General features: G+C 24.7%; 2 protein-coding genes across 2 annotated transcripts; one reads left to right on the top strand and one right to left on the bottom strand.

The window, feature by feature from the left end:
• Positions 1 to 8012: 8012 nt before the first annotated feature.
• Positions 8013 to 8744, top strand: LOC103843920. The gene is made up of 2 exons (XM_009120694.3): positions 8013 to 8140; positions 8214 to 8744. Exon 2 carries the CDS (start codon positions 8256 to 8258, stop codon positions 8529 to 8531), a length of 276 nt encoding a protein of 91 aa, XP_009118942.1. The 5' UTR covers positions 8013 to 8140; positions 8214 to 8255; the 3' UTR covers positions 8532 to 8744.
• A 643-nt stretch (positions 8745 to 9387) lies between these two features.
• Positions 9388 to 10678, bottom strand: LOC103843921 (AP-2 complex subunit sigma). Its single transcript, XM_009120695.2, has 6 exons — positions 10462 to 10678; positions 10293 to 10391; positions 10173 to 10223; positions 9927 to 10100; positions 9766 to 9825; positions 9388 to 9650 (listed from the first exon to the last, which is right to left on the bottom strand). Exons 1-6 carry the CDS (start codon positions 10462 to 10464, stop codon positions 9609 to 9611), a joined length of 429 nt encoding a protein of 142 aa, XP_009118943.1. The 5' UTR covers positions 10465 to 10678; the 3' UTR covers positions 9388 to 9608.
• Positions 10679 to 15889: the final 5211 nt, after the last annotated feature.

Here is a 15889-nt window from a genome sequence, read left to right as displayed (position 1 = left end):
AAAAAAGACGGCTTATCTCCATAATGTAACATTCCGGTTTTATAAATAAAACAAAAAAATTATATATAATTTCGAAAATAATAAATATATGTAAAACACACAACATAAAAATGGAAATACTACATTAAACATATGTAATATTACCATTTTACATTTAAAAATAACAATAATATGTAAACATACAACATAAAAAAATGGAAAATTTACATTAAACATATGTAAGATTACCATTGTTCACTAAAAAAACGGTTTATCTTCATAATGTAACATTACCATTTTATAAAAAAAAAAAGAAAAAAAAAACATAAATATAACTATTTGACTATTTGTCCAAGTTCGTCTATTAAACATTTCCGTTTTACATTAAAAATGGAAAAATACGTAAAGATTTAAACATCTATCTTAAAATATAAAATATAGACATTAACTAAATATAAAGTATAAGAAAGAGAAATACTCAATAAAAAAAATAATAAGTAAATATTATAAATATATAAATATACGAATTATATATACAATAATAAGTAAATGCACAATTTTAAAAAAATGGAAAGAGTACATTAAATATTAAACATCTATCTTAAAATGTAAAATATAGATATTAAGTAAATAGAAAGTATAAGAAAAAGAAATACACAACTTAAAAACAATGGAAAAAATATATTAAGATTTAAACATCTATCTTAAAATGTAAAATATAGATATTATGCAAATAGAAAGTATAAGAAAAGGAAATACACAATTTAAAAAAATGGAAAAAGTACATTAGTATTTAAACATCTATCTTAAAATGTAAATCAATCTTAAAATATAAAATTATTAGTAAATAGAAAGTATAAGAAATATAAATACACAATATAAAAATAAATAAATAATAAGTAAATATAAAATATAATCCCGAAAGATGACACGTGGCATAAAATAGAGTTTTACATTTTAATATTACTTATTTTTGAAAATTATAAAAAATATGTAAACATACAGCATAAAAAAATAGAAAAACTACATTAAACATATGTATAATTACTATTTTTCACTAAAAAAAAAAGACGGCTTATCTCCATAATGTAACATTACCGTTTTATAAAAAAAACAAAACACATTATATATAATTTCGAAAATAATAAATATATGTAAAACATACAACATAAAACTGGAAATACTACATTAAACATATGTAAGATTACCATTATATATTTTTATTTTAAGAAAATAATATGTAAACATACAACATAAAAAATGGAAAAACTACATTAAATATATGTAAGATTACCATTTTTCACTAAAAAAAACACGGCTTATCTCCATAATGTAACATTACTATTTTGTAAAAAACAAATGATATATAATTTCGAAAATAATAAATAATATGTAAACATACAACATAAAACATGGAAATACTACATTAAACATATGTAAAATTACCATTTTACATTTAAAAATAACAATAATATGTAAACATACAACATATAAAAAATGGAAAAACTACATTAAACATATATAAGATTACCATTGTTCACTAAAAAAACGGTTTATCTTCATAATGTAACATTACTATTTTATAAAAAAAAAGAAAAAAAACATTAATATAACTATTTGACTATTTGTCCAAGTTTTTCTATTAAACATTGCCGTTTTACATTAAAAATGGAAAAATACGTAAAGATTTAAACATCTATCTTAAAATATAAAATATAGACATTGACTAAATATAAAGTATAAGAAAGAGAAATACTCAATATATAAAAAATAAATAATAAGTAAATATTATAAATATATAAATATACGAATTATATATACAATAATAAGTAAATGCACAATTTTTAAAAAATGGAAAGAGTATAATAAATATTAAACATCTATCTTAAAATGTAAAATATAGATATTAAGTAAATAGAAAATATAAGAAAAAGAAATACACAACTTAAAAACAATGGAAAAAGTATATTAAGATTTAAACATCTATCTTAAAATGTAAAATATAGATATTATGCAAATAGAAAGTATAAGAAAAGGAAATACACAATTTTAAAAAATGGAAAAAGCACATTAGCATTTAAACATCTATCTTAAAATGTAAATCAATTTTAAAATATAAAATTATTAGTAAATAGAAAGTATAAGAAATAGAAATACACAATATAAAGAAAAATAAAAAAGAAGTAAAAAAAAACATAAATATAACTATTTGACTATTTGTCCAAGATTTTCTATTAAACATTGTCGTTTTACATTAAAAATGGAAAAATACGTAAAGATTTAAACATCTATCTTAAAATATAAAATATAGACATTAACTAAATATAAAGTATAAGAAAGAGAAATACTCAATATATAGAAAAATAAATAATAAGTAAATATTATTAATATATAAATATACGAATTATATGTACAATAATAAGTAAATGCACAATTTTTAAAAACTGGAAAGAGTACATTAAATATTAAACATCTATCTTAAAATGTAAAATATAGATATTAAGTAAATAGAAAGTATAAGAAAAGGAAATACACAATTTAAAAAAATGGAAAAAGTACATTAGTATTTAAACATCTATCTTAAAATGTAAATCAATCTTAAAATATAAAATTATTAGTAAATAGAAAGTATAAGAAATAGAAATACACAATATAAAGAAAAATAAATAATAAGTAAATATATAATATAAGTAAATACCAACTTTAAAAAATGGGAAATTACATTTTTTTTAACGCTGATTTATTATGATCTTACAATTATGATATAGGAAAGATTACGTAGACGATTCGACAACCGACAATACTACCTGCATTATGAAGACCTATGCCTAACTGCATCACCTGAGCCGTCCTATGAAAATCCACGCTTGACTAGATTTACTTGCACCATGTTGAAGATCTCTTGCAAGCCATTCCTCTTTAGTCTGTATAATTGTTTAATAAACCGCTCTCTCCAGGACTTGAAACTGGGATTTCCTGTAATCTGCAATAAATTGCATAGTCTGGGATTCGAACCCCAGACCTGGGTGTAGAAGCCTTTAAACCTTAACCAATAGGCTACGGTGCTTCCACATGGGAAATTACATTAAGATTTAAAAATATATATTAAAATTTAAAATATAGATATTACGTAAATAGAAAGTATAACAAATGGAAATATACAATTTAAAAAATTGGAAAACGTACATTAAGATTTAAACATCTTTCTTAAAATATAAAATAGAGATATTAAGTAAATGAAAAGTACAAGAAATGGAAATACATATACAGAAAAATAAATAATAAGTAAATAATGTAAATATATAATATATGAATTATATATGTAATAATAAGTAAATACACAATTTTTAAAAAATGGAAAAAGTTCATCAAGCATTAAACATCTATCTTAAAATGTAAAATATATAATATAAGTAAATACACAATTTAAAAAATGAAAAAAGTACATTAATATTTAAATATCTATTTTAAAATATAAAATATAGATATTACGTAAATAAAAACATAAGAAATTGAAATAAACATTTTAAAAAATGGAAAAAGTACATTAAAATTTAAGCATCTATCTTAAAATGTACTTATATCTTAAAATGGTAGTAAATTATATAAAAATGGAAATACCACATTAAAAAAAAATGTATAGTTTTACATCAAGAAAGTCTCTATAAAACTCATTATTCCATCCACATCAACCTCACACTATTAAGAAAAATTTCAAAGCACTCGAGCAAAAAAATAGTTTCACCATCAACTCTTGCCGTCCCAGAAACCTTTAATGACCTTGAATGAGATTTTTTTATAACAACAAACTTTTTGTTAGGTGGATTCATTGTTGGGAAACCCGCAACTTCCAAAAGCCGAACTTATTCATGGGAATTGAATTGCTTTTCATAGACTCAAAGGTATTCTTACAAATTTAAATTAATCTAATCCATAATTTTATTGTTAATATTCATACTAACTCTCTCATGACCAAACCATTTCAGTTAGTAACCATTCAAGCGTTTATCCCGAAACACTTCCTTCCTCGCCGAATCAGGTATTGGTTCATGTTGGTTTAGTTTTGTTTTTGGTTTACTAACCGGTTTAGGATGGTCCTATTGTAAATATAATTTAAGTTGGTTTAGCATATATTATGTTTAAAATAACTTAAATTAAATAATAATAATATTATGCTTAAAATATAATTTCAGAGAGTTTTCAAATATAGTCAATATATAATATCTTAAATTTTTTTTTTTAAAATATACATAATTTATATATATAGATTAATCTTCCAAACTTAAACTATTATATTATATATGAATAATGTTTTTAAATAAAAATAATTTCTAATTTAAAATAAAAATAAAAACAACAAATGGTTATTTTCAAATAATGGATGTAATTTACATTATACTATCATTTAACAAGTATTAGATACGTTTTGATATATCATTATTTTCTATTTCCAGAAAACAATAAATTGTTTAACATCAATATCATCTAGGTTAAGTATACGAACAACACAAATTCAAACATCACAAAAAATATTTACATAACCATTATAATACAATAATTTAATCAAAAAATATAATTAAAAAATATTAAAAAGAATAGTTATATACTTAATATTTGAAAATAAAAGATATTTTTGCTAAAATTGTACTTACCTGGCCAAGGAGATCGACCATCTTTTTACGGATCGATCGAATGTTGAGCATGTGGTCGATCCGAAAATACTCTGCAGTTTAATAAAATCTCTAAAACATTTATTCCAACGCTCAAAAGATAGTTTTGCTAAATATGATAACTAGATAGCCAATAAAATTACAAAAAAATATTTAAATAGTAAAAAATATGTTAATTTAACGTTTTAAAATTTAAAAATAAATTTTAATTATGATATGCATTTTAACATTTATATAAATATATATCATAGCCTAAATATAAATAATTTAACAACTTAAATTAGAAAAAATAAAAATCCCGGGCGTAGCCCGGGTGAATCCCTAGTATTAATAAAATTAGGCCTAGAGACACATCTAAAGAGACTATTTGATGCTGATGATTTTACTATCTCTAGCACATTAACTTTTTTTTTAAATGTAAAATCTCTGCTTACACATCAATACAATAAACGAAGTTGGAAACCTTGGAAAATAAGTAATGTATTGTTGAGAATTATATTATAACTAGGTGATTTTTCCGTGCTAATGCACAGGTATAAATATTTCTAACATAAATATACCATAATAATTGATTGCTATTTACTTTTAATTTCAAGTTAATTTATAATTTGTATGCATCATTTATATTAATAATATTATATTAATTTAATTATACATATGATTTTATATATGTTAGATTTTGTTGTTTTTATAATCGATTTAGTTATCATTTAGGTAAATTGGATTGTATCTTTGAATTCAACTGTAATATTTTTTTATTCTAAATATATAAAAATTTGATTAATTTTTTATTTGCACTTAGGTGGTTGTTGTCTTAGATATGTAAATATATTTTACGAAGATTATGTATAACTTAAGATATATTGTGCTTAGAATAAAATAAAAAATAAACTAAAGTGTATGATTCCAAAATACATAAATTTATATAACGATAATATTCTGAAGTCTGCATATATATAAATTTTACATAAGAACTAAATTGTAACAGTTGGTTAATATTTTATTTTCATTTTAATATGTTTTGAGTTGTCCTATGATTTATATTTATAAAATAAATTAATATTCTTATAAAATTGTTTATTATATTGTAGTTAAATCAATGATTTTAGATATAAGTTAGATTAGTCGAGTCACTCATTTTGTAAGTATATTAATTTACATATATTCTTTCAAATTCAAAATGAAGTATAATTATTTTTTGTTATAATTCAGTCAAATCAAATCAATTTTATTTATCATTAAATGTGCATGTATTTTCATAATATTTATCAAAGTATATGTTGATGTTTTTAAAAAATATTAAAAAATAAAGCGATGATCAGTAGGAAGTTACATGCATAGTAGCTGATACATTATTGGAAGTTCATGAACACATATCAATATTTACAATAATTAAAATATTTTATAAATTCTTAATAACTTTTATACCTTTGATTTATTGAATGGAAACTAAAATTTATTTTAAACAATATGAAAATGAGAATTCATATTTGCTTTGGTATTTTGATTATGGTTATATTAAGTTCCACAAACATAATTATTAAGAGAACAAATAACTTTAATAATGATAAAATATAATATATCTATCTCATTAAACTATTTTGTAACTATTTGATCAAACGGCGTTTATTTTAAAATTTTATTTTTAGTTTTTTCAATATCTCTTAAAAATAAACAGTAAAACAATTGCGATTGTATTTGAAAATAATATTATATAATAAAATATAATTTATTGATTTTTTTGCTGTAATTTAAAGATTTATAGTCAACTAAATATATGAAAAATAAATAAAACCTTTAAATAATACTAATTATAAACTATTTTTAGTCGATTAAATATATGTCAGTGTATGTTACTTAATTATTTTATGTAATCATCTAATTATAAACTATTTTTAATCGATTAAATATTCATTTTTCTAACATCAAGATTATTTGTGTAAATGTTTTAATAAATCATATTATATACAAATTTATATTTTTCATATAAAAAAATATAGATATAACGAAAATATTTTATTACTTCAAAAGTATATATTATGTTGGTGACTGATAATATAAGAAATTTTGTTTGTTTTTTCAACCGGCAAGTAAAGGGTAACATAATATATATTTTAGGAATATTAGAGATTTTTTATATTTTTTAGTTCAAATACTTTATTTTTAGTTATATGGTGCAATTTCCCAAAAAACTAGGGAAATTGTCACAAATAGCACATTCATAGTACCACTTTTCATGTTTACACTAACCACTTTTACCCTCACTTTTAATGAAGGATAAAAGACAATTAAACCCTTAGAGTTAACTAATTTAGACTTAGGGTTTAGAGTTGAGGGGTGGGGTAGGGTTTTTGGAATGTGAAATTTAGGATTTTAATAAATATATAAATAAATACTTAAAAAATATATAAAAATTTTAAAAAATAGTTTCAAACATAATTTTCGTTTTTCAAAAAGAAATTTATAAAAAAGTTCGAATTTGAAAAAGTATAATTCGAAAACATAAAAAAAATTTTTACTTTTTTTAAATTTTTTAGTTTTTTTAATTTTTTTAATTTTTTAATTTTTAATTTTTTAATATTTTAGTTTTTTAATTTTTTTTTTAATTTTTTAATTTTTTAATTTTTTAATTTTTTAATTTTTTTAATTTTTTTAATTTTTTTTTTTTATGTTTTTATTTAAATAATAATTTATTATATATATAAATAACAATGGCGTAAGAGTCTTTTGCCACTTAATGAAGAAGGTATTTTTGAAAATGCCTTTTTAGTGGTGGTAAAAATGAAAATTGGTATCATAAAAGTGGTAAATATGTAATTTTCCAAAAAAACAATTGTTTGAGTTTTTGGTTAAATGAGCTTCTTATACAAAGAGAGTATTTTAGATTTTTGATCCGGGCTCTTTGAGGAGACAAATCCTCTCATACTCCTATATCTCATAACACAATCTCAAAAGGTCGCTTTTGTTCTTTTAATTTTATATGTCAAACGAAAAAATCATAAAATTAAAATGGAGACGTTAATATTTTTTATTTGATTTATAGAATTTGATAAAAATATTTCAAAAATCCAAAAACGTTGTTTTCCATATTTTCGAAAAAATCATCAAAATGTGATTAAAAACGATTTTAAAATATTTTTTCTGAATTTAAAAGGTATAGAATTTAAATATTTGCCCATGGGTTCACTAATCTATAGGGGGGTTAGGGTTTAGTTTTGATTACCGGAAAGAATTTGATTTGGGAGTTTGGATTTTGATCAAAAAAAGAATTATGAAATAGAGGTATAAGAGACTCTAGGAGGTTATTGGAGATTTGGCATTTCACATTGGGGGCACGTGAGAAGTTGGCTCGAGTTTGAGGGTGCAATTTCCTAAAAGAAAAATGTTTGGGGCTTTGTGGTAAATGGGCTTCCTAATATTTGTTCACCCTAATTTTGTAACTTCCTTGTTCATAATCGTCGCCTTCGTCTCCCGTCTTTGTTTCTTTTCAGGTACCCAACTTAATTTCATCTAAATTCGTTAGGCTTCTACGCTTAATATATGCTTGCAACTCTTTTGTTTCAGATTCGAAATCGAAAGTTAAAGAAGTAAATATCAGGCTTGATAATGGAGATTGAGACTCACGACTCAGTAGTACCTGGGAAGAATCTGGTTAAAGTCGCGTTCAAACTTGGAACAGAGAGCTACACGGTTGATGCAGTCCAAGGTGACACTGTTTTAGACCAATTGGTTTCGATGAAAGAGGAAAGTATGAAGATACTCAAGGAGTTTATTACAAAGCATAATGTTCCTGATCATGTCCCTGATGAAAGCTTGTCTGATGAAGGAGATGAGGATGATGCTGTCAAATGTCCTGTGAAGCCCAAGAAGACAAAGATTTGATATGGATTATGGACTTCCTGGCTCCTTTTAAAATACCTTGTTTCATTACTCAAACTGCTGTCTTTTTATTTTCTCTATGGATTGCATATGTTAGCTGTCTGTTTTGTTTATCTGATGCACTCCATAGGACAGGCGTTACTTGATTTTTTACTGTATGTTGGTGATTGCATTGCTTTTGAAGAGCATAGCCATTGAATGCTTATCGAGTTATTGTCAGGTTTCTGTCACTGAAATAAGAGTTTATGTGACCTGAGTCTCATCGATGGATTTGGAAGATAATTAGGTAGAGCTTATATAACCAGAAACTGATTCACAAAAGAAACTTGTAATACCCTAACACTTCTCACTAATTGTCACTATACTTCTTGGGCTGCAACTGGATCAACAAAATTTGGAATTGGAATACGTGGAATGAGTCATTCCATTTGATTCTGAAAAAATAACACCAGTTATAGTGAAAGATCATTCATAAAGCATTCCTAAAACTTTTTTGGAATAAATGGAAAGAGAAGAATTTCTTTACAAAATCATTCAGCAACGTAAATGTTGAGGAATGAGTGGAATGCCTAATTTTATTCTTAATTCAATTAATACTTAATTTTTATCTCCACTCCATTCCTTTCATTCCTATAACTACTTCTATTCCATTCATATTCATTCCCTTCATTTCAATTCCTTTTATTCATGCTATTCCATAAAATGGTTTCCAGTTACCCCCTTGATATTTCTACTTATCAATTTGGTTTAGGATATTCTCAGATAGCATATGCTCATACCAAACATTTTCTTTATACATACGTTAATGGCTGTGGTAACTAGCAAGTAACCTCACTAGTTGAAAGACAACAAATTTGAATGGTGATCTCAACAGGATATTCTCAGATAGCATATTCTCAGACAAAACAAATTTGAATGGTGATCTCAACAGAATCGTTTTATATCCTTTTACAAACTTAACATCACCATTGTTGTCTTCAACTCAACAAAGCCATATCAAATCTCTGGACACGCCAAGGAAAAGAATGACCGAAAACATCTTAAACAATAACACCCAGCTTTTTGAGAAACAATCATCAATCACTCTAGCTTCTCAAGCTCCGACATCCTCTCGATGATCGCCTGCAAGTCAAAAAGTTGTTTCCCAAACCTTTAGCGTTTAAGAAGGAGCATGTGTGTGTGTGTGATACATTGTCTTGAAAGAAAAAAGCTTGAAAAAAAAAAAAAAGTCAAATACCCTTTTGCTTGTTTCCTGGAGCTCTCCAGCAAGAATGAATTCATCAAGTATCAAGTACACCTGTTAAAATGAAACATATATAGTCGTCACAAATGAGGATTTCTACTCAATGCTTGCACATATATTATATACATAAGAAGGGTAAGAGAGGAATGGTATACCTTGTGGAAGTTGAAGACCAAATCAAGCTCACAGACATTGCTGAAGAAGTGATCCAAAATCTCCACAAACAAATGGATGCACTCAAGGTAAGCCAACTCATTGTCCGTTATGTCCACGCACACGGAGAAAAACAGTCCAGCGTAACGCCTGTATATCACCTTGTGTGTTCTAAACTGAAACATGAGAGTGACACACATTCACAAAGCTACAAACTTTAAATCAAATCGAGAAACGAAAGCACAAACCTCAACGAAATTGGTGAATTTTGCGTCGCGGTTCACCACTAACCTATGAACCTGAGGAGATGATTAAGAATCAGGAAGAGGATCCAGAGGATTGAAAGAGAGAGAGATAGAGAGAGAGACCTCGTATTCGACTTTGTGTTTCTCGGATTCTTCCAGAGGGACATAGTACTTGGCAAGACGAGTCTTCCCTTGTCTGTTCTGCAATAATATGAATCGGATCTGCAAACAGACAATAGAAATTGAGACACAGAGAAGGATCAACAAAGTGGAGAAGAGGCAAAGCAGCAACCATTTTCTCTGGAGATTTCACGAGCGATCAGACCGGAGATGTAACCCAATTTTGCTTCGATTCAGATCTCTCTCGCTTTGAACAAACCTTAGACAAAGGAGGAATTCTAACTATACCACAAATTTTTAATATCATTTTCAATTTCTTTTGTCAACTGTTTTTGTTTTCGTTAAAGCCTCTTGGGCTAAAAAAACAGGGAGAAAAGTCTTTTTCAACCTCCACAATTTCCGATTAGTTTTTCTACCAAAACTTTTGTTTTCGTGCCTATTTCATCTCAGACTATCTCGAATATATTCATCTATTTTTACCTTTAAAATAGATAAAATCTATAATATTGATGAGTTTTACTATAATATATTTCTCTAAAATAGAAATTTTTAGATATAAAGCAAAATATAGATGAATGCTATTTCTTCTTCTATAAATAGAGTAAAAAATAACAATCTTTATTTTAGAAACAAAAATAAAGATGGGTTAAAATAATTTTGGCTCTAAATACTATTATAAAGGTAGAAATAGAGGTGGGTTAGAAATGCTCTAAAAAAATATCAAGTAAACTACAAGCCAAAATCAACTTTGACCGAATAATTGTTGGTCCTTTTTTTGGGTCGAACCAAACTTTTGTTAGAAATTTAAAAGAATTCAACTCCGCAAAAAAAGTACATCAAAGCCACTAAGGGTTGAACAAACCAAACATAGATAAAACAAAAGATAGATTGATGATACACATCATAACAAGAGACCATACAAAATCTAAAGATCTCATAATTTTCTTGAATAGTTGCATATTGTGTAACCTGAAAGGTCACAAACACTGCAACAAAGGTGTTTCAGGGCTTTTATCTATTTAAAAATTTCCAAAATTTTTGGCTAGCAAAGTCTCTCGGTAAGAGTTGGGTGGTTAGAGAAGTTGTCGCTAAAACTATGACCTGAAAAAGTCACAAACACTCTAAAACATACTTGAAACACCAAAAAATCTATAAATATTAAAAAAAAATTCAAATAACCAGCAAATTTAAATATATTAAATATTAATATATACCCAAACTTCGAATATGAGAAAATCCAAGAAAATAAAAAACCTAAAATTATAAAATATATTGTGTTACCAAAAATAAGTAATAAATTAAATTATTCATTTATTTGATCGAGTAAAATATTCATATGTAATTCTAGACCATATACTCTTGGATTCTAGACATAATTTATTGTTGGTTCCTCAAAGAAAACTGATCGTATACTCAAATAATGAAATATTATATTATATGTTAATTGTTTTTATGTATTTTTTTGTATTTCGATTTTTTTTTTGAAGTATATTTTTTGATTTTGGGTATTTATAGTTTTTTTGGATTTTTGGATATATTCTTAAGTTTTGGGTATTTATAGATTTTTAGGGGTTTTGGTTGTATTTTTTAAATATTTATAGATGGATGACCAACATCTTTTTGGTCAAAATTTATTTTGGCTTGAATTTGATAGTTCAGATAGTTTATTTGAAATAATTGTTAATATATAATGAAATAGGTACAATAACAAAGTTTAAGTAGGAAAAAGCAAGACAAAAACTATCGAGATTGAAATTGACAATTTTCCCGCTAAAAAAAGTACAAAGATGGTCTAAAGCCCAACACATAAACAAACATATTATAATACAAGCTTTGTCACAACATGTGTGGGGTTTTTGATGAGCAATTGCTACATGGCAAAATCCTGATGCTTGTGTGGAACACGGAGTTTGGCTCCACCACCCTTTTCTCAACCGCCTTTGACTCTGTCTCTGATGGAAAGAAATTTTCGGCGATGATTTTTCACTTAAAGCCACTGCAACACCTCAATTAGCTTAGTTCTTGTCCTCCGTATCAAGAACCTTTCGATCCAACCAAGACCAATAATCATATGGACCATGATCCACCGAGAGTTAAACTGAAGGAAGTTTAAATCGGATGAAAGCAAGATTCTTGTCAGACTGTTTCCAAAATGCAGACTCTCCTTAATCCATTTCAAGAGGACCTAAGATATCCATCACACTCATCATTTTTAGCAGAGAATCTTTATCTTTAAGCCAAAATGGCTAATCTACGATCGATAAAATCTTGATTCCCTTTTAAAAAGAGATAAAGTTGATACATGATAGGGTATCCGATCAACAAGTCGACAAAATTGATATGAAGAACAACGAAAGGTTAAGCTACAAACACACAAAAGTCGCCTAGCAAAGAGAAATACGACTATGTGGAAGCTTACTATCGATCTGAAGATCAAAGCTATTTAGAAGAAGAAAAAAAAACAAAAAAGTGGTTTGGTGACTGGCGAAGCGCCGACTATGAAGCCACCGGCCACTGGAACTGAATTATGTTTGAGAAGCTGTGTACAAAGAGGTTAGAAGAAGTAGAGAGAGAAGTCAAAGTTTTTTAATATAATTTTCAAATTTACATTTAAAAATAACAATTAGGATGGAAAAAAAAAACTAAATTAACCGTACCAAATTATTTATAACTTAGTATTGATCTCGTATTACATAAACTAGATCCTTTCTCCGCGCTACGCGCGGATAATATATTTAAATTTGTTACATTTGACATTTTTATTTGTATGTGAATTTGTGTATATTAAATTATATATAACTAATTTTAATTTTTTTTATATTTTTAGTTTGAAGTAAGTATTTCTATTATATATAACATAATTAATTAATAAAATATGAAGAATCAAGTCCGAGATTTTAGAGTTACGTAAAAAAATATAATTATTTATAGAACATAAATTATCTTAGTTTAAAAGATCGAAATCTCATCTCAAATAAATTCACGAAAAGAAAAAGTACTTCAATAACCTACTTAAAATATAAAACGCCTTTTTCAAAAAAAAGCTTACTTAATAATATTTGTTTACGTGTAATAGTTAAAAACTGGCAATTGAATATCGATCTAGAATATTATTTTAATATATTTAATCGTAAAATATTAATTGTAATAAACAAATTTTGAATTTTGTAATTTTACATGAATTAGAAGTCTTTAAAATCTATTTTATTAACATAATATATTTTTATTCATTTATTATTTTGACGTTACAAAATATTGCTTTAGTTTTTATTTGTATATTAATTTTTTAATAATTTAGTTTCTTTTTAAGTAATGTTAAAATTATCAAGAATATAATATATTTAAAATTATTTATTTAAATATATCTAAATATGATGTCTCATTTTTATGTGTGTTTGCGTTGAACATATTTAATTTGTAGTTTGTATATTTAATAACACTTTGTTGCGTGTCGTTCTAAGGTTTTAATAAATGTGTTGTCATTTTATTTTTATTACTACTAACATGATTTTTTAGTGATCAGTGATAATGTATTTTTAACATTATGAATTATATTTTATCGTATATTTTCTAACTCTTCATGATGGCACTTTTTTAGAATCGTTTTAGTTAGATAATAGGTTTAAAGATGTAAATAAAACTGCGTATGTTGTAAATTTAGACTTTCTAGTGTAACTGAGCACTATCAATTATGTAAATTATATTATGATTTTATTTTACTAAATCTTTCTTTATGTGTTTATATTTTTTGTTTTATTTTGTATTTTTACAATTTTATTTCCTTATTCTTTAATTGAAGAGAATTGCTATTTCCAATTTTTGTTTCATATACCTTAAAAGTCTTCGGTTGATTTTTGTTTGTTTTCTTTCACCAATTACAATGAACAGTTCGACCGTTTTTTTGGGATCAAACTACTAATATTATCAGATAGAAAAGCTTAAACTCCAAGAATGTATTTGTGCTAGAGAAAACTGATTTAGCCACTAATATAGTGAGATATTATAATATTAGAAGGTATGAAAACTCTTCTCTGTTGTCCTATGCTGGACAAATTAAGTTGTTGTCAATTGATTCTATATTTGTGATAACTGAATTTATTTTAGTATATTATAAAATTATGATATTATTTACACTAAATATTTCTTTACAAACTATTATGTGAATAAAAATATAATTATATTTATATAAATAATCTATTTCACAAAAAAAAATCATTTTTGGTTATAATTGTTTAAGTAAAAATTTAAAGGATCATTTTGTAAATACAAATAGAGGAGGTGACATGACAAAAATATAGTTTCTCATTGACCGATTATTTTCGCCTATGTGGACATTCTATAATTATATTTATATAAATAATATATTTTACTAAAAAAATATTTTCGGTTATAGTTGTTTAAGTAAAAAGTTAAAAGATCATTTTGTAAAAAAAAATAGAGGAGGTGACATGGCAAAAATATAGTTTTTCATTGGCCGATTATTTTCGCCTACGTGGACACTTTATCTAAGGCTTATATCTTCCTTTTATTACTTATATATATATTTACCTTCAACAAATATTTTATGTATCACGTATTTCTGTTTTAATGATTTGATTATAGAATGTGTATGAAATATTATTTTTTATTTTTTATTTAATTTTATCATCTTTTCAGTTAAAATTGTTTGATGTTATGATAATGTTTGATGTTATGATGTTTACCTTTTTCGTTGATTTAATTTTATACTCTTTTTGTGCTTCTTCAATTATTTTATATTGTAGTTCTTATTTTCACGTATTAGAATTGGATCTGTGCTTGCAGATTTTTAGAATTTAAGAAATAATATTTTTGATTTTACCGATTTATTTGAATAAATTACTTTAAATCTATTTTTTATATCATGAAATAATATTTTATTTTGCTTAATTTTGTTTTATATTTTTTAATAATTTTTTGTTTTTGAAATATTTATTTTTAATATGTATTATTTGGTTATGTTATTATGTCCATTTCTTGTTAATTTTAGATGGTCTGATGAGTTTAGTGGCCCGAACGAAAAAAAAATTGTCTAATTTATAAATGTTTAGTAATCATTTATAAAATTTTAGTAATCATTTATAACAGTTTATAAACCTAAACCCCCTTTAAATACAAAACTTTAGCCAAATCACTAAATACTAAACCTAAATGTTATGATATTTTTGAATGAAGATTTATTTTTTAAAGATGGTAGCCAATTTATGGCATTTCAACCAATTTCTCATTATTATTATTATTTTACAAAAAAAAATCACCTTATTCCAAAAAAAAATTCACTTTTTCAATTATGTTATGTATTTTAACTAAATTTTAATTTTACGATTTTTTCTATTTTTATTTTTACTTTTCAAAATTATTATTAATTTTTTTATTATATGTTAGGTTTTGGTTGTGGCTGATGAAATGTGGATATTATTTAAATTTATTTATTCTTTTTCGAAGTTCTTGGATATTATTTATTTCAGTAAATTATTATTTGTTGAGAGACTGATGTACTGTTGGATTGAAAATGACTTATTGATTTAAATAAATGATAAATTATTAAATGTTTTGTTTATAGATTTGATCTTAAAAATGAA

Source organism: Brassica rapa, chromosome A10 (genome assembly GCF_000309985.2).
Source record: "Brassica rapa cultivar Chiifu-401-42 chromosome A10, CAAS_Brap_v3.01, whole genome shotgun sequence".
Classification (NCBI taxonomy): Eukaryota; Viridiplantae; Streptophyta; class Magnoliopsida; order Brassicales; family Brassicaceae; genus Brassica; species Brassica rapa.
The sequence above is the reverse complement of the archived record's forward strand: the minus strand, read 5'-3'. Positions and strand labels throughout refer to the sequence as shown.

What these genes read in the sequence shown, in the direction of transcription:
- LOC103843920 (XM_009120694.3), top strand. Translation starts at nt 8,256, where the DNA reads ATGGAGATTGAGACTCACGACTCAGTAGTACCTGGGAAGAATCTGGTT.
- LOC103843921 (XM_009120695.2), bottom strand. An exon ending in TGGTCTTCAACTTCCACAAG is followed by an intron (nt 9,826 to 9,926) that starts GTATACCATTCC and finishes TCATTTTAACAG; the next exon opens with GTGTACTTGATACTTGATGA. An exon ending in TCCAGGAAACAAGCAAAAGG is followed by an intron (nt 9,651 to 9,765) that starts GTATTTGACTTT and finishes TTTGACTTGCAG; the next exon opens with GCGATCATCGAGAGGATGTC.